Consider the following 26,090-nt stretch of genomic DNA (forward strand, 5'->3'; position numbering starts at 1 on the left):
GGCACTAAAGTCGACCTCAGAACCTATTTGCTCTATCTGGGGCGTTACATGTATGGAATTATGGCTGCACTATCATTGATGATCTATTTAAGGATTAAAATGTCTTTTTTTGGTGTGTATGGTCGATATAGATGCCAGAGCTTTGCAAACAAACGTCATATTGTACGCTAATGTGACACGTTTGCTTGCAAGCTCTGGCATCTATATCGACCATAGACACCAAAAAGGACAGTTTAATGCTTATATTTACATTCTCGACATATTTTTTTGTTATTTTTGATAATTGAAATTGAGTTAGCATAAAAAAAAAATGCCAATATTCAGCGACTTCGTCAATGGGGTGGTTCGACAAATGGAACAGCATATTTTTTTCAAAATTCATTTGTCACATGCAGATTGGCAAACAAAAGAGTGCATTTAAATAATACGAAAAAAAAACCACACAATCTGTTCAATTCTTTTTATTATTTGTGTAATAATATTGTTTATTATACCTTTACGTTTTTTTCTCTATGTAAAAGTAATGTGATAATTTGACTATCAGCCTCGAGAGGATTGCGCATGTGTTTCCAGGACTATCACAACGTATAACAGTTCGAAAAAAACTGTCACACGGCAAACTGTCACACCCCTGCTACAAGGTCGTCAGAACGTTTGAAAGACACACAGACATGCAAGTGCTTAATTGACACAGATTGTTTGTTGTTGCAGACGGTGGCCTATCATTTTGTTTTCTCTTACGATGCTGTAAATGATCTTCTGAGTAAAATAAATAAAGATTCCTATTATATAACAGAAAATAATCAAAACTCAAAGTCAGTGTTTCATAGCGAACCATGTTATGACTCAGGACCGACTCAACAAGGGGTTAACGTGTACAATTCAGTTGTTCATGTGCATTACTATCACAAATGAAATTATTTCAGAATCGACTGATCTTAAATTTGAGATATTGTTAGTTGAAACTTATTCTGTTGAGTTTAATAGAGTTTAAAAGCGAATAACTACTTTTATATAGAGAAAAAAACGGAAAGGTATACTAAAACAGTTATCAAATATAATGCCATACATACCTCCACAAACATCATCGTCAGAATAAGGACAGCTGTGGTCATCGCATTCACAGTACGTGCCAGAAAATCTATGTAAATCCTGAAAAAAAGAAACATAAAAGATACGAATGGTTATCTTAGTACGTTATATACGAACACACAATCATCGATTGGTCCAGTAGCTGGTAAATGTCATACACAGATACTTAATACTGCTTAAAATGTCATATCACAGACAATACATCAGGTTTAATGTTCATCACTTCTCGTCAACGAGTTCATTACAGTGAATTATGTGAAGACTGATGATATAAAACCCGCATTGAGACTCAGATGCTTACACTCGAAAGGTCACGTCAGCAATATTCCGTCATGAGAGTTGGGGTAAATTTAGAACATTGTTCTTACGCGAGCACTTCATAAACCACGTATCATACACTAGGGAATGTTATGTGTATAATAAAGTTAAACCTGGTCATGGCTCATATAACTGACAAAATCACGTGATCTTTTAACGGTTTGTTTATTTCAAATATATTAAAAGTGACAATATGTTTGATTGAATCTGACTTAAAATGTAGTTGTGATTCTTCAAACGTAGAATACAAGGAATGTCCAGTGACTGATATCACAACACGAGGCATGTCCAGTGATCGATATCAGAACACGAGGCATATCCAGTGACACATATCACATTATGGGGAATTGCCAATTACTGATATCACAACACAAGGAATGTCACGTGACTAATATCACAACACGAGGAATGTCCAGTGACTGATATCACATGTCCAGTGACTGATATGATATGTCCAGTGACTGATATCACATGCCCAGTGACTGATATCACATGTCCAGTGACTGATATCAGTTGTCCAGTGACCGATATCACATTCCAGTGACTGATGCCACATGTCTAATATCACATGTCCCGTGACTGATATGATATGTCCAGGTGACTGATATCAGATCTCAAATGGGAAGATATAGCTACACGTTACTTTTGACATCCTACAATTAACCGACTTTAAAACATCGGAACAATACATGATACCATATTTCAACCAAAGAAGGTCACGGTAGGTAGAATCGATGACCATCGTGTAATGTCGTTACTGTATCTGTTCTGAGAGACGGCGTTAAATATCCCGTATTCTGTTCCACGGAGAAGTGTACTGTCGTAGCTGTATCTGTCCTGACAGACGGCGGTAAGCATCTCGTTTTCTGTTCCACGGAGAAGTGTACTGTCGTTGCTGTATTTGTGCTGACAGACGGCGGTGAGCATCCCGTATTCTGTTCCATGGAGAAGTGTACTGTCGTAGCTGTATCTGTTCTGACAGACGGCGGTAAGCATCCCGTATTATGTTTCATGAAGTCGTCACTATCATGGACCGTCATGTAATGTCGTTTCTGTATCTGTCCTGACAGACGGCGGTAAGCATCTCGCATTATGTTCCACGGAGAAGTGTACTGTCGTTGCTGTATCTGTTCTGACAGACGGCGGTGAGCATCTCGTTTTCTGTTCCACGAAGAAGTGTACTGTCGTTGCTGTATCTGTTCTGACAGACGGCGTTAAACATCCCGTATTCTGTTCCATGGAGAAGTGTACTGTCGTTGCTGTATCTGTTCTGACAGACGGCGTTAAACATCTCGTATTATGTTCCACGGAGAAGTGTACTGTCGTTGCTGTATCTGTTCTGACAGACAGCGGTGAGCATCACGTATTGTGTCCCATGCAGTCGTCACTATCATAGACCGTCATGTAATATTGTTTCTGTATCTGTCCTGACAGAAGGCAGTAAGCAACCCGTATTGTTTCATGAAGTCGTTATTATCATTGACCGTCGTATCCTGTCGTTGCTGTATCTGTTCTGAAAGAAGGCGGTGAGCATCTTTCTTCCCTTCTTCAAATTCAAGGGATGATCTACCCAACAAAAGAAGCAACATTACCAAGTAATTGTAAAAAATTTACCTATTATAAGATTATAATTAAATCGCAGCTCACAACTTTTCTTTCAAGTGTTGTCGAGAGTTTTTTTAAGGCAATAATGCATCATGGTCATCGTAGTGGTTGGCGCTAGGTGATGTGGGGACGTCACTCGAAGGAAACACGATATTCATCGCAGGAGTCCACCGTAGATAGTTCGTAGACGCCATCTCTGTTGAGGTTTTGCCATATGTAAACTGCATCCAACCCTGTTGTCTATCTTAAATGGAGATCTCTGACCAGTCGATCGCATAACTAATTTCCAGGGCGTGCCTGGATAAAACTAAGGCGCTGGATGTTGAGAAAAACTGTTCTCGGTGTTCCTGAGGTGTACTTTGATCCTGGATTTCAACAATATCCTTGGATTCCTCGAACATATGTATATGGAACATTATATATCACCCCAGACTCTCTCGTATATTTTTCCTGGAATTAAAGCAAGATTTCCTGCAGCCTAATGCCATGTTTAGAATTAACACTAACACCTTTTCTAATCAGAACCCAACGGATGACGTTCAATGTAACCCTGATGTATTGAATGACAACACTAGACTGGCTCGTCGTTAACTGTCTTACCACTAAGGTATGAAATGTCTCATCTGTATTTGCCTGACCACTGATGACTACGCTCGCCCTGTTCTACGACTATTATATTGACCTTTTTTTACTGTAATCAACAGAGCTAATTCGACGTCCGTGTCAAATTCACGGGTCTACAGTATGTTATGTAGGGGTCTACAGTATGTTATGTAGGGGTCTACAGTATGTTATGTAGAGGTCTACAGTATGTTATGTAGGGGTCTACAGTATGTTATGTAGGGGTCTACAATATGTTATGTAGGGGTCTACAGTATGTTATGTAGGGGTCTACCGGTGATATATCCTCTGTAATGGCTCTGGATACGTTCTGGCATTATGAACTGAACAATTAAGAGGAAATATCTTCGAAATGGTAACAAACCTGACGGCATTTTCATGCAAGCGAGGTGCATCCATCTGGATGATTCTTATTAATTCTACACATTATTATTTCTTTTATTTATGAAAATATCAAATTATATATTCATTTTAACAAATTTTCTTGTTCGGACTAATAAGGCGAACTTGTATGTATTATTCCATTAACTTACTGTAATTACCCGCAGAACTGTACTTTCACCGCTTAACAGTTATATTTTAATCCTCTTTGAGAATATAGATTGCCTCTGAATGTCTTGTGCAGCAATATTCATTTAAAGACGGTTTCTTCTTGCATGTCAGGTGGTTATTTGTTGAATGTTTACTGCAATTACCTTCACGTGGGATGTTTGCTGTCGGTTTAGGCTTAACCTTGTCATCAAAAGCTTGGTCGCATACAAAATTTTATTTGCCTTTGTACTCGTCCTAGAGTGATTCACGCTAAAGATTTGTGTGACAATATGCAAGTGGTGAAACCTTGAAATAGTATTACATTACGAACATAAAAAAACGTTTAACAATGTTACGGTATACAATGACGAATAGACTATAAAGTAAAGCGTGTCTCTGGATATGTACAGACACATGCTGGACATTTTATTATTCCCTGTATACCAGACATAGTACAAGTGATAGAAAAAACTTCAACAATGGATAAGTTATGATCGTCACCGTGGTGTTTTAGGAAATATTAGCTTCCTTTTTGCGAGTTTGACGTGTTTGTCTGGTGGCTGTGTAACTATCCTATTTTTCATTATGTGGATATAACAAAGCATTGATTTGTAAAGCTGGTGACGTCGGTGTTGGAAGGCGTTTACCCTTTGGGAACGCCTGGTATTACCATGTCTATATTTTAAGGTCTACATGTCAAATTATGTTTTGTTAATAAGATTTGAGTTGAAATCACGATGTTTCGGTGTTGTTGTTTTTTTATTTCTTGTCTGTTTTAAAAACAATATTAGAGGATAACGGGTATACACTGAGCATAATAAATGGCATGGTAACATTTAACCTTGGCGATATCCATCAGGCATGTTAAACATACTGTGATGAGGCTCTCATTAGAGTCGTCCAGGGGATAATTGAGTTATACATTTTTCCATGATGGATTTAAAATATAGTAAAAATTACGTTAACATTTAATGCATCCACTTAAAGCGGTATAGGCTACCTTTTTGTGTTTTTTATTAGATTAAGATTGAGGTTCTTCGATAAGGGGGATGAAATCAGCTTCCTTAAAGTTTAAAGACTATGCTGAAATTAATTCTAGAAGTTCACACCTGCGTCAAACTTATTTAGTATGGATAAATTAGTATCTTGCAGTACATAATGGAAAGTGGCCGGTGCCGTTATTGTTTTTGGTGATCGTATTACTTAGCTGAAAGGCAATGTAATTAAAGATTACATCAATAACTTTTGAACGCAGCATAACTTATTCCTACCAATGACGTATGCCTGTGTTGATATAACATTTTTTAACGGTAAATGTATGGACGCAGGATAAAAGCCTTTTTATCCATATTTCACAATTACAGTGATAAACATTGTAAGTACACAGTATCATTGGCTTTAACATTTACAATTTGACAAATATCTTAATGATCATAGATAATGGCTTGAAAGTGTTCGTCCAACAGTTTTACGAAATGCCCGATTAAGCTTGCATTTTCAATTTGAACCGGAATATAATTTAAATAATATTCCAGTTTGAATGTAAAAGACTTTCGGCTTAGTTATGCGCTGCAGAGCTGACACTTCCGTCGATTTTGAAACAAAGCCTGAACTCATCCTGCCGTACTACAATGTAGGGAGTTACAGTTTCCTAGGCTCATCCTGCCGTACTACAATGTAGGGAGTTACAGTTTCCTAAGATCATCCTGCCGTACTACAATGTAGGGAGTTTCTGTTTCCTAAGATCATCCTGCCGTACTACAATGTAGGGAGTTACAGTTTCCTAGGCTCATCCTGCCGTACTTCAATATAGGGAGTTTCTGTTTCCTACGCTCATCCTGCCGTACTACAATGTAGGAAGTTACAGTTTCCTAGGATCATCCTGCCGTACTACAATGTAGGGAGTTTCTGTTTCCTACGCTCATCCTGCCGTACTACAATGTAGGGAGTTTCTGTTTCCTAGGCTCATCCTGCCGTACTACAATGTAGGGAGTTTCTGTTTCCTACGCTCATCCTGCCGTACTACAATGTAGGGAGTTTCTGTTTCCTAGGCTCATCCTGCCGTACTACAATGTAGGGAGTTTCTGTTTCCTAGGCTCATCCTGCCGTACTACAATGTAGGGAGTTTCTGTTTCCTAGACTCATCCTGCCGTACTACAATGTAGGGAGTTTCTGTTTCCTACGCTCATCCTGCCGTACTACAATGTAGGGAGTTTCTGTTTCCTACGCTCACCCTGCCGTACTACAATGTAGGTAGTTTCTGTTTCCTACGCTCATCCTGCCGTACTACAATGTAGGTAGTTTCTGTTTCCTAGGCTCATCCTGCCGTACTACAATGTAGGGAGTTTCTGTTTCCTAGACTTATCCTGCCGTACTACAATGTAGGGAGTTTCTGTTTCCTACGCTCATCCTGCCGTACTACAATGTAGGTAGTTTCTGTTTCCTAGGCTCATCCTGCCGTACTACAATGTAGGGAGTTTCTGTTTCCTAGGCTCATCCTGCCGTACTACAATGTAGGGAGTTTCTGTTTCCTAGACTCATCCTGCCGTACTACAATGTAGGGAGTTTCTGTTTCCTAGACTCATCCTGCCGTACTACAATGTAGGGAGTTTCTGTTTCCTAGGCTCATCCTGCCGTACTACAATGTAGGGAGTTTCTGTTTCCTAGGCTCATCCTGCCGTACTACAATGTAGGTAGTTTCTGTTTCCTACGCTCATCCTGCCGTACTACAATGTAGGGAGTTTCTGTTTCCTAGGCTCATCCTGCCGTACTACAATGTAGGGAGTTTCTGTTTCCTACGCTCATTCTGCCGTACTACAATGTAGGGAGTTTCTGTTTCCTACGCTCATCCTGCCGTACTACAATGTAGGGAGTTTCTGTTTCCTAGGCTCATCCTGCCGTACTACAATGTAGGGAGTTTCTGTTTCCTAGGCTCACCCTGCCGTACTACAATGTAGAGAGTTTCTGTTTCCTAGGCTCATCCTGCCGTACTACAATGTAGGGAGTTTCTGTTTCCTACGCTCATCCCTGCCGTACTACAATGTAGGGAGTTTCTGTTTCCTACGCTCATCCCTGCCGTACTACAATGTAGGGAGTTTCTGTTTCCTAGGCTCATTCTGCCGTACTACAATGTAGGTAGTTTCTGTTTCCTACGCTCATCCTGCCGTACTACAATGTAGGGAGTTTCTGTTTCCTACGCTCATCCTGCCGTACTACAATGTAGGGAGTTTCTGTTTCCTAGGCTCATTCTGCCGTACTACAATGTAGGGAGTTTCTGTTTCCTTTGCTCACCCTGCCGTACTACAATGTAGGGAGTTTATGTTTCCTAGACTCATCCTGCCGTACTACAATGTAGGGAGTTTCTGTTTCCTAGACTCATCCTGTCGTACTACAATGTAGGGAGTTTCTGTTTCCTACGCTCATCCTGCCGTACTACAATGTAGGGAGTTTCTGTTTCCTACGCTCATCCTGCCGTACTACAATGTAGGGAGTTTCTGTTTCCTAGGCTCATTCTGCCGTACTACAATGTAGGGAGTTTCTGTTTCCTTTGCTCACCCTGCCGTACTACAATGTAGGGAGTTTCTGTTTCCTAGGCTCACCCTGCCGTACTACAATGTAGGGAGTTTCTGTTTCCTAGACTCATCCTGTCGTACTACAATGTAGGGAGTTTCAGTTGCCTAAGCCTTCATTGCATGAAAGGTTCTTCATCCCTGGAAGGAGCTAAATAGCCATTCGTTGAACTTTTTCGATAATTGGATATCTTTCAATTTATAATGGTACCATGCACATGCTGCATTTTCCAAATGTGACCTGACTAAAGCTGGAAACAGTTGTTGGACTATAGACTCGTCCAAGCATATATAGGATCTTCTAATTATACCAAGAAGAAAGTTAGCTTTATAAATGTAATTCTGCATGGTGGATCGAAAAACCAATTAATCACCTACCGATCATCCCAGACACTTTTCAACAAGTGTATTTTAAAGAGTAATCGAATTATTGTTAGAAGCCTACGGGTGGTATTTTAACACGTGTATTTTAAAGGGTAATGGAATTATTGTTAGAAGCCAGCAGGTGGTATTTTAACACGTGTATTTTAAAGAGTAATCGAATTATTGTTATAAGCCTACGGGTGGTATTTTAACACGTGTATTTTAAAGAGTAATTGAATTATTGTTATAAGCCTACGGGTGGTATTTTAACACGTGTATTTTAAAGAGTAATCGAATTATTGTTAGAAGCCAGCAGGTGGTATTTTAACACGTGTATTTTAAAGAGTAATTGAATTATTGTTATAAGCCTACGGGTGGTATTTTAACACGTGTATTTTAAAGAGTAATCGAATTATTGTTAGAAGCCTACAGGTGGTATTTTAACACGTGTATTTTAAAGAGTAATCGAATTATTGTTAGAAGCCTACAGGTGGTATTTTAACACGTGTATTTTAAAGAGTAATTGAATTATTGTTAGAAGCCAGCAGGTGGTATTTTAACACGTGTATTTTAAAGAGTAATCGAATTATTGTTAGAAGCCAGCAGGTGGTATTTTAACACGTGTATTTTAAAGAGTAATTGAATTATTGTTAGAAGCCTACAGGTGGTATTTTAACACGTGTATTTTAAAGAGTAATCGAATTATTGTTAGAAGCCTACAGGTGGTATGTCCTTCTGTCCTGTTATATACAATGTCCTGCATTTGTTAGGATGGAATTATAACAACTCTTCTGACCATATTTGGAGGCTATCTTAATCTGATCTTCTTGACTTTTGATATATTGCGATATATTCTCCTGTCATCAGCAAACAGAGGACAGGGTGATATTGCGTTAGCAGTCATATCATTGATGTACATTGTCGCAATTTCTAATATGGCAGTTTTACTCAATATCAGTAACCATTGCCTCTTCATTAGTTAGCACCAGGTCAAGGATATTCGACTCCTTTCCTGTTCTCAAGCGTGTGCTTCTCATAACCTTTTGATAAAGGTGGTTATCTCTGAGAAGTTTAATGCAACAATCACATGTGATGTCGCCTCCAGATATACAAGTATACCATATTTTTATTTTTTATTTTTTTTTCGTAATTAAAGTCTCCGAATATAAGTGGAAGTGAATATTGTTTGTTTGACTTGATGAGCTTACACATTTCTTCGTTGTTCTCCTTTGGTCTTCTGTATACACACCCGGTCGACTGAATTGCGTGTTGCGCAGATACTTTCGATAAAGTTATGTATGTTTTATATTTACCTCAGCAGGACGGAGATCCTCCCGAATATATATACATTGTATACCTTCACAACGATGGCGATTTGAATAATTCTCGTTAACAAACAGATAATATCTCGGTGTTTGGAATCCAGCTTTTCTCAAAAATCTCGGAAATGTTAACGAAAGATTGCAGTGATTTCTCTTAGTTCAAATTTTTCTTTTACTTGCTTTCCACAGTTTTTATTTTGATTCTGACAACTTTCCTGTTCCGTGACCGGCCTTTTATTCAATGTACGAAACCTCCAGAGTTTTCATCATTTCGTCTCTCAGCTTCTTCTCGTAGACCGACTTCTTCTAGTCTTTCCATTTTGTGAGATTATCGTTAATCTTAACTCCCTCATATATTTTGTTGTTCTAAAGGAGTGAAATAATTTTGAATACAAGTCTCTTGTCTTCCAGACTTCAAAAGCAACATGTACTGGTCTGTTATTTTTTCATTCTGTGGATTTTAAAGTCTAAGAAATTAAGCTATGTTGGCTAGTTCTTCGTGATTTGCCCAGCATGTTTTTAGCATTTCAGTTACTATCTTTTGGTCCTTTTGATGTCTCTCCTCTGAACTTCACGATTTTTTCTATGCCAAAAACGATGATGTTGTTTTCTCTCCTCTTTTTGTCATTTATTTCTAATAATACAGCAGCTGTTGTTCCTTGGTTGCTTTTAACGGGAGTTTGAACGTCTGGAATAAAATTTGTTAATTTCTCTTGTTCGACATGCCTCACATTGCCCTTGCTATATAACGCTTAAAGTTTTCTTCTTAGCCTGCTCTGATCTCTGCGCATTTCTTTTCAACTAATTTTCTGTTTGGAAGTTTTTTGCCACCGAAAATTTCCATAGAGCGCAGAACCACATTAAGTCACATTGCTTAAGAAACTTAGTTGTTAATACTTAATAATCATGTGTTATTACTGAATACTTATGTGTTAATGCTTGTTTGTTATTATATATATTCCTTGTGTGTTAATTACAAGGTAGCCTCTATTCAGCACATTTAAGTTATAACCATTAATAATAAAGAAACAGGACAAACAAATAGGTAATAATAAATGAATGTTAACTGAAAATGTCCTTTCAGGGTTTCGGTAAGTAAGAGCAGAAAAGGTTGAAATCGTGTCGGAAGCCAACAAAATGGCGTTGTCATGTTATCAAGGGTAACGTCATAATTGATACGACGTCACAGATTATGCCACAGGTTATGTTAGTTTAAAACAAAACAACGCAATGATTTAATTAGGTATATGAAAACAACGTGATGATGTATGTGTGAATGAGGAAAAAACAACGTGATGATTCATGTATGTATAAAACAAAATCAACATCACGATACGTGTGTGTTTAAGACATGAACAACGACATGATTCATGTATGTATATAAAAAACAACGTCATGATTCATGTATGTCTAAAACATAAACACCGTTATAATTCATGTGTGTATTAATAAAAAAAACAACGTCATGAAACTTGTGTGTAGTAAACAAAAACAACGTCATGATTCATGTGTGCAGAAACAAAAACTACGTCATGATTCATGTATATATAACACATAAACAACGTTATAATTCATGTGTGTAGTAAACAAAAACTACGTCATGATTCATGTGTGTAGTAAACAAAAACTACGTCATGATTCATGTATATATAACACATAAACAACGTTATAATTCATGTGTGTAGTAAACAAAAACTACGTCATGATTCATGTATATATAACACATAAACAACGTTATAATTCATGTATGTAGTAAACAAAAACAACGTCATGATTCAGACATATATGAAACAACAAAACGTAATAATACATCGGTGTATATATAAACAAAATCCAAAACACTGTTTTATTGATGTTTCCAGTGTGCTTACAAGTAAATTATTGGGCCTTTAAATTTACATAATTATATTATGGTTGGGATTTTGAAGCGTTCGTCGGTTGAATGAGTGTATTGCGATCTTTGAAAAAGAATTGTACACTATCATATAATTGCAACTGCAAATAAACAGAAAAAAAACTCATGTGAACAATATCAGACCCTTATAATGTTGTAGTTAGCTCAACAGGAAGCCCTCTTTTTAAATAATTCATCAGTATGACATATTGCAACTGTACCAGGATTGGGAATTCCAATCCCAGAAAAGATCATATTCAAAACACTAAGTCAACACTGCAATATTGATAACAATACATTTGGAAGAATAAACTCACGATACATTGTTATGACAGAGAATGCACCCACATCATCTAATAAATCAATGTTATATTGTAAACTATATGGCAGGGGTACCATCATTTGTATTCGACCTTTTGTAATTAAGTACCCGGTGAACCGTAAGAGCACTCATTGCACATACAGTATGTACTGATGGAGTTTTGTCTGGAGACATTAGGCCTGAAAACGTTCACGAAACTACGATGGTTACGATGGCCGATATCAGTCGCCACGTTGCTCGTGTAACAGGAGAGGAGAAAATGTAGCGGCCAGACCGGGGTTCGAATCCGGGACCTCCGAACACTAGCCAGATGCTCTACCAATTGAGCTACCTGATCACCGATGATCGACCCAGTCCAGTCCCGCTACACTCGTATTTATGTGATGCGAGTAACCTGACATAGTAAAAATCACATGACGGGTTATTCTCATGTGGTGCGAGTAACCTGACATAGTAAAAATCACATGACGGGTTATTCTCATGTGATGCGAGTAACCCGACATAGTAAAAATCACATGACGGGTTACTCTCGTGTGATGCGAGTAACCTGACATAGTAAAAATCACTTGACAGGTTACTCTCATGTGATGTGAGTAACATGACAAAGTAAAAATCACTTGACAGGTTACTCTCATTCATGATTTGACCACAGAATAATTGCAACAGAATTTCATTTTGATTTTTCCTGTAGATTTGCATATTTATGTGGTAAAAAATTTCCCCGAAAATATAATTTTGGGGAAATGGTTTTATTCACTAAAAAGAATTGAGGAAATAAGAGAAATTGCTTAATTGACAAAATTTGAAGCCCAGTATAATACTCTTGAGTGACATTGAACAAGAGATTTTGTATGCAACACAAATAATCAAAGATAGGTTTTAATTTGCTATGTTGATGTGAAACACGTGTTAACCCTGGAATGTTTATGGGTTCTGCATATGTATTGTCACCTACTTCAATGGTGCGAACTCTTACCCGTATCACATGAGAGTAACCCGTCATGTGATTTTTACTATGTCAGGTTAATCACATGAGAGTAACAGTGATTTTAGCCTGTGTCAGGTTACTCGCATCACATAAATGCGAGTAACGTGACGGCTTATATCGGTCATCGTACGAAACACACCAGTCGTGTTGAATTTACATTTTTCAACTATATATACATATGTATGAAAAATAATAATAAAACAAAACAAAAAAAAACGACATGACGTTGCCGTTAGGCCTTTCTGCCCTGTCAGGCTTCTTCAGATATATAGATATATCATCAACGATGTAATCCCGAGAGAGGCTTCGTTTCTTTTTTCTATATATACAACATACGACACAACATATATCGGAGGAAAATAGCTGGATTATTTGAATTTTGCAAAACACTAGAATAAATACTTTTTTAATAAAAGCACAGAAATCACCAAAATTTTCCATTCAAAGATTTGACCTTTTTTGTTAGCACGACTATTTAAGTATTATGTGTCTCGGACAAATCTCCATTTAATTAAGCAATAAACTGCCTAGATGCGGCAGACCTACTGGTATAACTGCCACATGTGTCACAGACAAACTGAATGGTGCGCGCTAGCGCACCATGATTGTTTGTCTGTGACACATGTGGCAGTTATACCAGTAGGTCTGCCGCATCTAGGCAGTTTATCGCTTATATTTACGTTCTATTAATGAATCGTAAAAATAAAAAAATATGAAAAAAATCTTTGTTTACATTTTTTGCAAGTGAGATATTCATACGCCCTCAGGGCAACTTCAGTTATACTCTCATAGATGAAGCTGCTTTTGGTAGGGATTTACTAGTAATATATAAGGGCATTGCCACACCAAATGTAAATATTACGTATTAATACCACTTTTTATAACGGTCATTCTGTATGTACATCAGAGTATTATTTCGACAAACCTTGTTTCGTGTAACCAACTGGTGGTTTACAGCGGATCGTTTCGTTGCCACTAGTGCGATACTGGACAACGTTTCTTAGAAAACTCATCTGGGATCATAGAGCGATCACTAATGCGATACAGAACAGGGTTTCTAAGTGTACCCGATTGGGACCCGACAGCGGTACCTTACAGTCCAAGTATACCCATCTGGTACGTTACAGCGGATCAGTATTTCAAAAACGGAACAGGTCGAATATACCCATAGACAATACAGTTTACCTCACACTAACCCATAGACAATACAGTTTACATTACACTATCTAATAGACAATACAGTTTACCTCACACTATCTAATAGACAATACAGTTAACCTCACACTAACCAATAGACAATACAGTTAACCTCACACTAACCAATAGACAATACAGTTTACCTCACACTATCCAATAGACAATACAGTTTACCTCACACTATCCAATAGACAATACAGTTTACCTCACACTATCCAATAGACAATACAGTTTACCTCACACTATATAATAGACAATACAGTTTACCTCACACTATCCAATAGACAATACAGTTTACCTCATACTATCTAATAGACAATACAGTTTACGTCACACTATCTAATAGACAATACAGTTTACCTCATACTATACAAAAGACAATACAGTTTACCTCACACTATACAATAGACAATACAGTTTACCTCACACTATCCAATAGACAATACAGTTTACCTCACACTATCTAATAGACAATACAGTTTATCTCACACTATCCAATAGACAATACAGTTTACCTCACACTATCCAATAGACAATACAGTTTATCTCACAATATCTAATAGACAATACAGTTTACCTCACACTATATAATAGACAATACAGTTTACGTCACACTATCTAATAGACAATACAGTTTACCTCACACTATATAATAGACAATACAGTTTACGTCATACTATACAATAGACAATACAGTTTACCTCACACTATCCAATAGACAATACAGTTTACCTCACACTATACAATAGACAATACAGTTTACCTCATACTATCCAATAGACAATACAGTTTACCTCACACTATCTAATAGACAATACAGTTTACCTCACACTATCCAATAGACAATACAGTTTACCTCACACTATCCAATAGACAATACAGTTTACCTCACACTATACAATAGACAATACAGTTTACCTCACACTATCTAATAGACAATACAGTTTACCTCACACTATCCAATAGACAATACAGTTTACCTCATACTATCCAATAGACAATACAGTTTACCTCATACTATACAATAGACAATACAGTTTACCTCACACTATACAATAGACAATACAGTTTACCTCATACTATACAATAGACAATACAGTTTACCTCACACTATCCATTAGACAATACAGTTTACCTCACACTATCCAATAGACAATACAGTTTACCTCACACTATACAATAGACAATACAGTTTACCTCACACTATACAATAGACAATACAGTTTACCTCACACTATACAATAGACAATACAGTTTACCTCACACTATCTAATAGACAATACAGTTTACCTCACACTATACAATAGACAATACAGTTTACCTCACACTATCCATTAGACAATACAGTTTACCTCACACTATCCAATAGACAATACAGTTTACCTCACACTATCCAATAGACAATACAGTTAACCTCACACTATCCAATAGACAATACAGTTTACCTCACACTATCCATTAGACAATACAGTTTACCTCACACTATCCAATAGACAATACAGTTTACGTCACACTATCCAATAGACAATACAGTTAACATCACACTATCCATTAGACAATACAGTTTACCTCACACTATACAATAGACAATACAGTTTCCCTCACACTATCTAATAGACAATACAGTTTACCTCACACTATCTAATAGACAATACAGTTTACCTCACACTATCTAATAGACAATACAGTTTACCTCACACTATCCAATAGACAATACAGTTTACCTCACACTATCCAATAGACAATACAGTTTACCTTACACTATACAATAGACAATACAGTTTACCTCACACTATCCAATAGACAATACAGTTTACGTCACACTATCTAATAGACAATACAGTTTACCTCACACTATCCAATAGACAATACAGTTTACCTCACACTATACAATATACAATACAGTTTACCTCACACTATACAATAGACAATACAGTTTACCTCACACTATACAATAGATATCACAGTTTACCTCACACTATCTAATAGACAATACAGTTTACCTCACACTATCTAATAGACAATACAGTTTACCTCACACTATCCAATAGACAATACAGTTACCTCACAGTATCCAATAGACAATACAGTTTACCTCACACTATCCAATAGACAATACAGTTTACCTCACACTATACAATAGACAATACAGTTTACCTCACACTATCTAATAGACAATACAGTTTACCTCACACTATCCAATAGACAATACAGTTTACCTCACACTATACAATAGACAATACAGTTTACCTCACACTATACAATAGACAATACAGTTTACCTCACACTATCCAATAGACAATACAGTTTACCTCACACTATCTAATAGACAATACAGTTTACCTCACACTATACAATAGACAATACAGTTTACCTCACACTATCTAATACACAATACAGTTTACCTCACACTATCCAATAGACAATACAGTTTACCTCACACTATCCAATAGACAATACAGTTTACCTCACACTATCTAATAGACAATACAGTTTACCTCACACTATCCAATAGACAATACAGTTTACCTCACACTATACAATAGACAATACAGTTTACCTCACACTATCCAAGAGACAATACAGTTTACCTCACACTATCCAATAGACAATACAGTTAACCTCACACTATGTAATAGACAATACAGTTTACCTCACACTATCTAATAGACAATACAGTTTACCTCACACTATCCAATAGACAATACAGTTTACCTCACACTATACAATATACAATACAGTTTACCTCACACTATCCAATAGACAATATAGTTTACCTCACACTATACAATAGACAATACAGTTTACCTCACACTATCTATTAGACAATAGAGTTTACCTCACACTATCCAATAGACAATAGAGTTTACCTCACACTATCCAATAGACAATACAGTTTACCTCACACTATCCAATAGACAATACAGTTTACCTCATACTATACAATAGACAATACAGTTTACCTCACACTATACAATAGACAATACAGTTTACCTCACACTATCTAATAGACAATACAGTTTACCTCACACTATACAATAGACAATACAGTTTACCTCACACTATCCAATAGACAATACAGTTTACCTCACACTATCCAATAGACAATACAGTTTACCTCACACTATACAATAGACAATACAGTTTACCTCACACTATACAATAGACAATACAGTTTACCTCACACTATACAATAGACAATACAGTTTACCTCACACTATCTAATAGACAATACAGTTTACCTCACACTATACAATAGACAATACAGTTTACCTCACACTATCCATTAGACAATACAGTTTACCTCACACTATCCAATAGACAATACAGTTTACCTCACACTATCCAATAGACAATACAGTTTACCTCACACTATACAATATACATGACAGTTTACCTCACACTATCTAATAGACAATACAGTTTAACTCACACTATACAATAGACAATACAGTTTACCTCACACTATACAATAGACAATACAGTTTAACTCACACTATACAATAGACAATACAGTTTAACTCACACTATCCAATAGACAATACAGTTTACCTCACACTATCCAACAGACAATACAGTTTACCTCACACTATCTAATAGACAATACAGTTTACCTCACACTATCTAATAGACAATACAGTTTACCTCACACTATCTAATAGACAATACAGTTTACCTCACACTATACAATAGACAAGACAGTTAACCTCACACTATACAATACAGTTTACCTCACACTATCTAATAGACAATTACAGTTTACCTCACACTATACAATACAGTTTACCTCACACTATACAATACAGTTTACCTCGTACTATCTAATAGACAATACAGTTTACCTCACACTATCTAATAGACAATACAGTTTACCTCACACTATCTAATAGACAATACAGTTTACCTCACACTATACAATAGACATGACAGTTTACCTCACACTATACAATAGACAATACAGTTTACCTCACACTATCCAATAGACAATACAGTTTACCTCACACTATCTCATACACAATACAGTTTACCTCACACTATACAATAGACAATACAGTTTACCTCACACTATCCAATAGACAATACAGTTTACCTCACACTATCCAATAGACAATACAGTTTACCTCTCACTATATAATAGACAATACAGTTTACCTCACACTATCATATAGATAATACAGTTTACCTCTCACTATACAATAGACAATACAGTTTACCTCACACTATCATATAGATAATACAGTTTACCTCTCACTATATAATAGACAATACAGTTTACCTCACACTATCCGATAGACAATACAGTTTACCTCACACTATACAATAGACAATACAGTTTACGTCACACTATCCAATAGACAATACAGTTTACCTCACACTATACAATAGACAATACAGTTTACCTCACACTATCCAATAGACAATACAGTTTACCTCACACTATCCAATAGACAATACAGTTTACCTCACACTATCCAATAGACAATACAGTTAACCTCACACTATACAATAGACAATACAGTTTACCTCACACTATACAATAGACAATACAGTTTACCTCACACTATCCAATAGACAATACAGTTTACCTCACACTATCCAATAGACAATACAGTTTACCTCACACTATCCAACAGACAATACAGTTTACCTCACACTATACAATAGACAATACAGTTTACCTCACACTATCCAATAGACAATACAGTTTACCTCACACTATCCAATAGACAATACAGTTTACCTCACACTATCTAATAGACAATACAGTTTACCTCACACTGTACAATAGACAATACAGTTTACCTCACACTATACAATAGACACTACAGTTTACCTCACACTATCCAATAGACAATACAGTTAACCTCACACTATCCAATAGACAATACAGTTAACCTCACACTATCCAACAGACAATACAGTTTACCTCACACTATACAATAGACAATACAGTTTAACTCACACTATCCAATAGACAATACACTTTACCTCACACTATCCAATAGACAATACAGTTTACCTCACACTATCCAATAGACAATACATTTTACCTCACACTATACAATAGACAATACAGTTTACCTCACACTATACAATAGACAATACAGTTTACCTCACACTATACAATAGACAATACAGTTTACCTCACAATATCCAATAGACAATACAGTTTACGTCACACTATCCAATAGACAATACAGTTTACCTCACACTATACAATAGACAATACAGTTTACCTCACACTATCCAATAGACAATACAGTTTACCTCACACTATCCAATAGACAATACAGTTTACCTCACACTATACAATAGACAATACAGTTTACCTCGCACTATCCAATAGACAATACAGTTTACCTCACACTATCTAATAGACAATACAGTTTACCTCACACTATACAATAGACAATACAGTTTACCTCACACTATCTAATACACAATACAGTTTACCTCACACTATCCAATAGACAATACAGTTTACCTCACACTATCCAATAGACAATACAGTTTACCTCACACTATCTAATAGACAATACAGTTTACCTCACACTATCCAATAGACAATACAGTTTACCTCACACTATACAATAGACAATACAGTTTACCTCACACTATCCAATAGACAATACAGTTTACCTCACACTATCCAATAGACAATACAGTTACCTCACACTATGTAATAGACAATACAGTTTACCTCACACTATCTAATAGACAATACAGTTTACCTCACACTATCCAATAGACAATACAGTTTACCTCACACTATACAATAGACAATACAGTTTACCTCACACTATCCAATAGACAATACAGTTTACCTCACACTATACAATAGACAATACAGTTTACCTCACACTATCTATAGACAATACAGTTTACCTCACACTATCTAATAGACAATACAGTTTACCTCACACTATCCAATAGACAATACAGTTTACCTCACACTATCCAATAGACAATACAGTTTACCTCATACTATACAATAGACAATACAGTTTACCTCACACTATACAATAGACAATACAGTTTACCTCACACTATCTAATAGACAATACAGTTTACCTCACACTATACAATAGACAATACAGTTTACCTCACACTATCCATTAGACAATACAGTTTACCTCACACTATCCAATAGACAATACAGTTTACCTCACACTATACAATAGACAATACAGTTTACCTCACACTATACAATAGACAATACAGTTTACCTCACACTATACAATAGACAATACAGTTTACCTCACACTATCTAATAGACAATACAGTTTACCTCACACTATACAATAGACAATACAGTTTACCTCACACTATCCATTAGACAATACAGTTTACCTCACACTATCCAATAGACAATACAGTTTACCTCACACTATACAATACAGTTTACCTCACACTATACAATACAGTTTACCTCGTACTATCTAATAGACAATACAGTTTACCTCACACTATCTAATAGACAATACAGTTTACCTCACACTATCTAATAGACAATACAGTTTACCTCACACTATACAATAGACAATGACAGTTTACCTCACACTATACAATAGACAATACAGTTTACCTCACACTATCCAATAGACAATACAGTTTACCTCACACTATCTCATAGACAATACAGTTTACCTCACACTATACAATAGACAATACAGTTTACCTCACACTATCCAATAGACAATACAGTTTACCTCACACTATCCAATAGACAATACAGTTTACCTCTCACTATATAATAGACAATACAGTTTACCTCACACTATCATATAGATAATACAGTTTACCTCACACTATACAATAGACAATACAGTTTACCTCACACTATCATATAGACAATACAGTTTACCTCACACTATACAATAGACAATACAGTTTACCTCACACTATACAATAGACAATACAGTTTACCTCACACTATCCAAGAGACAATACAGTTTACCTCACACTATCCAATAGACAATACAGTTAACCTCACACTATGTAATAGACAATACAGTTTACCTCACACTATCTAATAGACAATACAGTTTACCTCACACTATCCAATAGACAATACAGTTTACCTCACACTATACAATATACAATACAGTTTACCTCACACTATCCAATAGACAATATAGTTTACCTCACACTATACAATAGACAATACAGTTTACCTCACACTATCTATTAGACAATAGAGTTTACCTCACACTATCTAATAGACAATAGAGTTTACCTCACACTATCCAATAGACAATACAGTTTACCTCACACTATCCAATAGACAATACAGTTTACCTCATACTATACAATAGACAATACAGTTTACCTCACACTATACAATAGACAATACAGTTTACCTCACACTATCTAATAGACAATACAGTTTACCTCACACTATACAATAGACAATACAGTTTACCTCACACTATCCAATAGACAATACAGTTTACCTCACACTATCCAATAGACAATACAGTTTACCTCACACTATACAATAGACAATACAGTTTACCTCACACTATACAATAGACAATACAGTTTACCTCACACTATACAATAGACAATACAGTTTACCTCACACTATCTAATAGACAATACAGTTTACCTCACACTATACAATAGACAATACAGTTTACCTCACACTATCCATTAGACAATACAGTTTACCTCACACTATCCAATAGACAATACAGTTTACCTCACACTATAATAGACAATACAGTTTACCTCACACTATACAATACAGTTTACCTCGTACTATATAATAGACAATACAGTTTACCTCACACTATCTAATAGACAATACAGTTTACCTCACACTATCTAATAGACAATACAGTTTACCTCACACTATACAATAGACAATACAGTTTACCTCACACTATACAATAGACAATACAGTTTACCTCACACTATCCAATAGACAATACAGTTTACCTCACACTATCTCATACACAATACAGTTTACCTCACACTATACAATAGACAATACAGTTTACCTCACACTATCCAATAGACAATACAGTTTACCTCACACTATCCAATAGACAATACAGTTTACCTCACACTATATAATAGACAATACAGTTTACCTCACACTATCATATAGACTAATACAGTTTACCTCTACACTATACAATAGACAATACAGTTTACCTCACACTATCATATAGATAATACAGTTTACCTCTCACTATATAATAGACAATACAGTTTACCTCACACTATCCGATAGACAATACAGTTTACCTCACACTATACAATAGACAATACAGTTTACGTCACACTATCCAATAGACAATACAGTTTACCTCACACTATACAATAGACAATACAGTTAACCTCACACTATCCAATAGACAATACAGTTTACCTCATACTATCCAATAGACAATACAGTTTACCTCACACTATCCAATAGACAATACAGTTTACCTCACACTATACAATAGACAATACAGTTTACCTCACACTATACAATAGACAATACAGTTTACCTCACACTATCCAATAGACAATACAGTTTACCTCACACTATCCAATAGACAATACAGTTTACCTCACACTATCCAATAGACAATACAGTTTACCTCACACTATACAATAGACAATACAGTTTACCTCACACTATCCAATAGACAATACAGTTTACCTCACACTATCCAATAGACAATACAGTTTACCTCACACTATACAATAGACAATACAGTTTACCTCACACTATACAATAGACAATACAGTTTACCTCACACTATACAATAGACAATACAGTTTACCTCACAATATCCAATAGACAATACAGTTTACGTCACACTATCCAATAGACAATACAGTTTACCTCACACTATACAATAGACAATACAGTTTACCTCACACTATCCAATAGACAATACAGTTTACCTCACACTATCCAATAGACAATACAGTTTACCTCACACTATACAATAGACAATACAGTTTACCTCACACTATCCAATAGACAATACAGTTTACCTCACACTATCTAATAGACAATACAGTTTACCTCACACTATACAATAGACAATACAGTTTACCTCACACTATCTAATACACAATACAGTTTACCTCACACTATCCAATAGACAATACAGTTTACCTCACACTATCCAATAGACAATACAGTTTACCTCACACTATCTAATAGACAATACAGTTTACCTCACACTATCCAATAGACAATACAGTTTACCTCACACTATACAATAGACAATACAGTTTACCTCACACTATCCAAGAGACAATACAGTTTACCTCACACTATCCAATAGACAATACAGTTAACCTCACACTATGTAATAGACAATACAGTTTACCTCACACTATCTAATAGACAATACAGTTTACCTCACACTATCCAATAGACAATACAGTTTACCTCACACTATACAATATACAATACAGTTTACCTCACACTATCCAATAGACAATATAGTTTACCTCACACTATACAATAGACAATACAGTTTACCTCACACTATCTATTAGACAATAGAGTTTACCTCACACTATCTAATAGACAATAGAGTTTACCTCACACTATCCAATAGACAATACAGTTTACCTCACACTATCCAATAGACAATACAGTTTACCTCATACTATACAATAGACAATACAGTTTACCTCACACTATACAATAGACAATACAGTTTACCTCACACTATCTAATAGACAATACAGTTTACCTCACACTATACAATAGACAATACAGTTTACCTCACACTATCCAATAGACAATACAGTTTACCTCACACTATCCAATAGACAATACAGTTTACCTCACACTATACAATAGACAATACAGTTTACCTCACACTATACAATAGACAATACAGTTTACCTCACACTATACAATAGACAATACAGTTTACCTCACACTATCTAATAGACAATACAGTTTACCTCACACTATACAATAGACAATACAGTTTACCTCACACTATCCATTAGACAATACAGTTTACCTCACACTATCCAATAGACAATACAGTTTACCTCACACTATCCAATAGACAATACAGTTTACCTCACACTATACAATATACATGACAGTTTACCTCACACTATCTAATAGACAATACAGTTTAACTCACACTATACAATAGACAATACAGTTTACCTCACACTATACAATAGACAATACAGTTTAACTCACACTATACAATAGACAATACAGTTTAACTCACACTATCCAATAGACAATACAGTTTACCTCACACTATCCAACAGACAATACAGTTTACCTCACACTATCTAATAGACAATACAGTTTACCTCACACTATCTAATAGACAATACAGTTTACCTCACACTATACAATAGACAATACAGTTAACCTCACACTATACAATAGACAAGACAGTTAACCTCACACTATCTAATAGACAATACAGTTTACCTCACACTATCTAATAGACAATACAGTTTACCTCACACTATACAATACAGTTTACCTCACACTATACAATACAGTTTACCTCGTACTATCTAATAGACAATACAGTTTACCTCACACTATCTAATAGACAATACAGTTTACCTCACACTATCTAATAGACAATACAGTTTACCTCACACTATACAATAGACATGACAGTTTACCTCACACTATACAATAGACAATACAGTTTACCTCACACTATCCAATAGACAATACAGTTTACCTCACACTATCTAATACACAATACAGTTTACCTCACACTATACAATAGACAATACAGTTTACCTCACACTATCCAATAGACAATACAGTTTACCTCACACTATCCAATAGACAATACAGTTTACCTCTCACTATATAATAGACAATACAGTTTACCTCACACTATCATATAGATAATACAGTTTACCTCTCACTATACAATAGACAATACAGTTTACCTCACACTATCATATAGATAATACAGTTTACCTCTCACTATATAATAGACAATACAGTTTACCTCACACTATCCGATAGACAATACAGTTTACCTCACACTATACAATAGACAATACAGTTTACGTCACACTATCCAATAGACAATACAGTTTACCTCACACTATACAATAGACAATACAATTAACCTCACACTATCCAATAGACAATACAGTTTACCTCATACTATCCAATAGACAATACAGTTTAACTCACACTATCCAATAGACAATACAGTTAACCTCACACTATACAATAGACAATACAGTTTACCTCACACTATACAATAGACAATACAGTTTACCTCACACTATCCAATAGACAATACAGTTTACATCACACTATCCAATAGACAATACAGTTTACCTCACACTATCCAACAGACAATACAGTTTACCTCACACTATACAATAGACAATACAGTTTACCTCACACTATCCAATAGACAATACAGTTTACCTCACACTATCCAATAGACAATACAGTTTACCTCACACTATCTAATAGACAATACAGTTTACCTCACACTGTACAATAGACAATACAGTTTACCTCACACTATACAATAGACAATACAGTTTACCTCACACTATCCAATAGACAATACAGTTAACCTCACACTATCCAATAGACAATACAGTTAACCTCACACTATCCAACAGACAATACAGTTTACCTCACACTATACAATAGACAATACAGTTTAACTCACACTATCCAATAGACAATACACTTTACCTCACACTATCCAATAGACAATACAGTTTACCTCACACTATCCAATAGACAATACATTTTACCTCACACTATACAATAGACAATACAGTTTACCTCACACTATACAATAGACAATACAGTTTACCTCACACTATCCAATAGACAACACAGTTTACCTCACACTATCTAATAGACAATACAGTTTACCTCACACTATCCAATAGACAATACAGTTTACCTCACACTATACAATAGACAATACAGTTTACCTCACACTATACAATAGACAATACAGTTTAACTCACACTATCCAATAGACAATACACTTTACCTCACACTATCCAATAGACAATACAGTTTAACTCACACTATCCAATAGACAATACAGTTTACCTCACACTATACAATAGACAATACAGTTTACCTCACACTATACAATAGACAATACAGTTTACCTCACACTATACAATAGACAATACAGTTTACCTCACACTATCTAATAGACAATACAGTTTACCTCACACTATCCGATATACAATACAGTTTACCTCACACTATACAATAGACAAGACAGTTTACCTCACACTATACAATAGACAATACAGTTTA

At 35.7% G+C, this 26,090-nt stretch overlaps 1 protein-coding gene across 1 annotated transcript in view; it reads right to left on the reverse strand.

The window, feature by feature from the left end:
* Positions 1-26,090, reverse strand: part of LOC117331263 (integrin beta-3-like) — a 109,938-nt gene that overhangs the window by 11,303 nt on the left and 72,545 nt on the right. The window contains exon 6 of the mRNA XM_033889861.1: positions 1,074-1,152. Within this exon, the coding sequence (XP_033745752.1) occupies positions 1,074-1,152 (79 nt within the window). The remainder of the gene's footprint in view (positions 1-1,073; positions 1,153-26,090) is intronic.

Source organism: Pecten maximus, chromosome 7, assembly GCF_902652985.1.
Source record: "Pecten maximus chromosome 7, xPecMax1.1, whole genome shotgun sequence".
NCBI classification, from domain to species: Eukaryota; Metazoa; Mollusca; class Bivalvia; order Pectinida; family Pectinidae; genus Pecten; species Pecten maximus.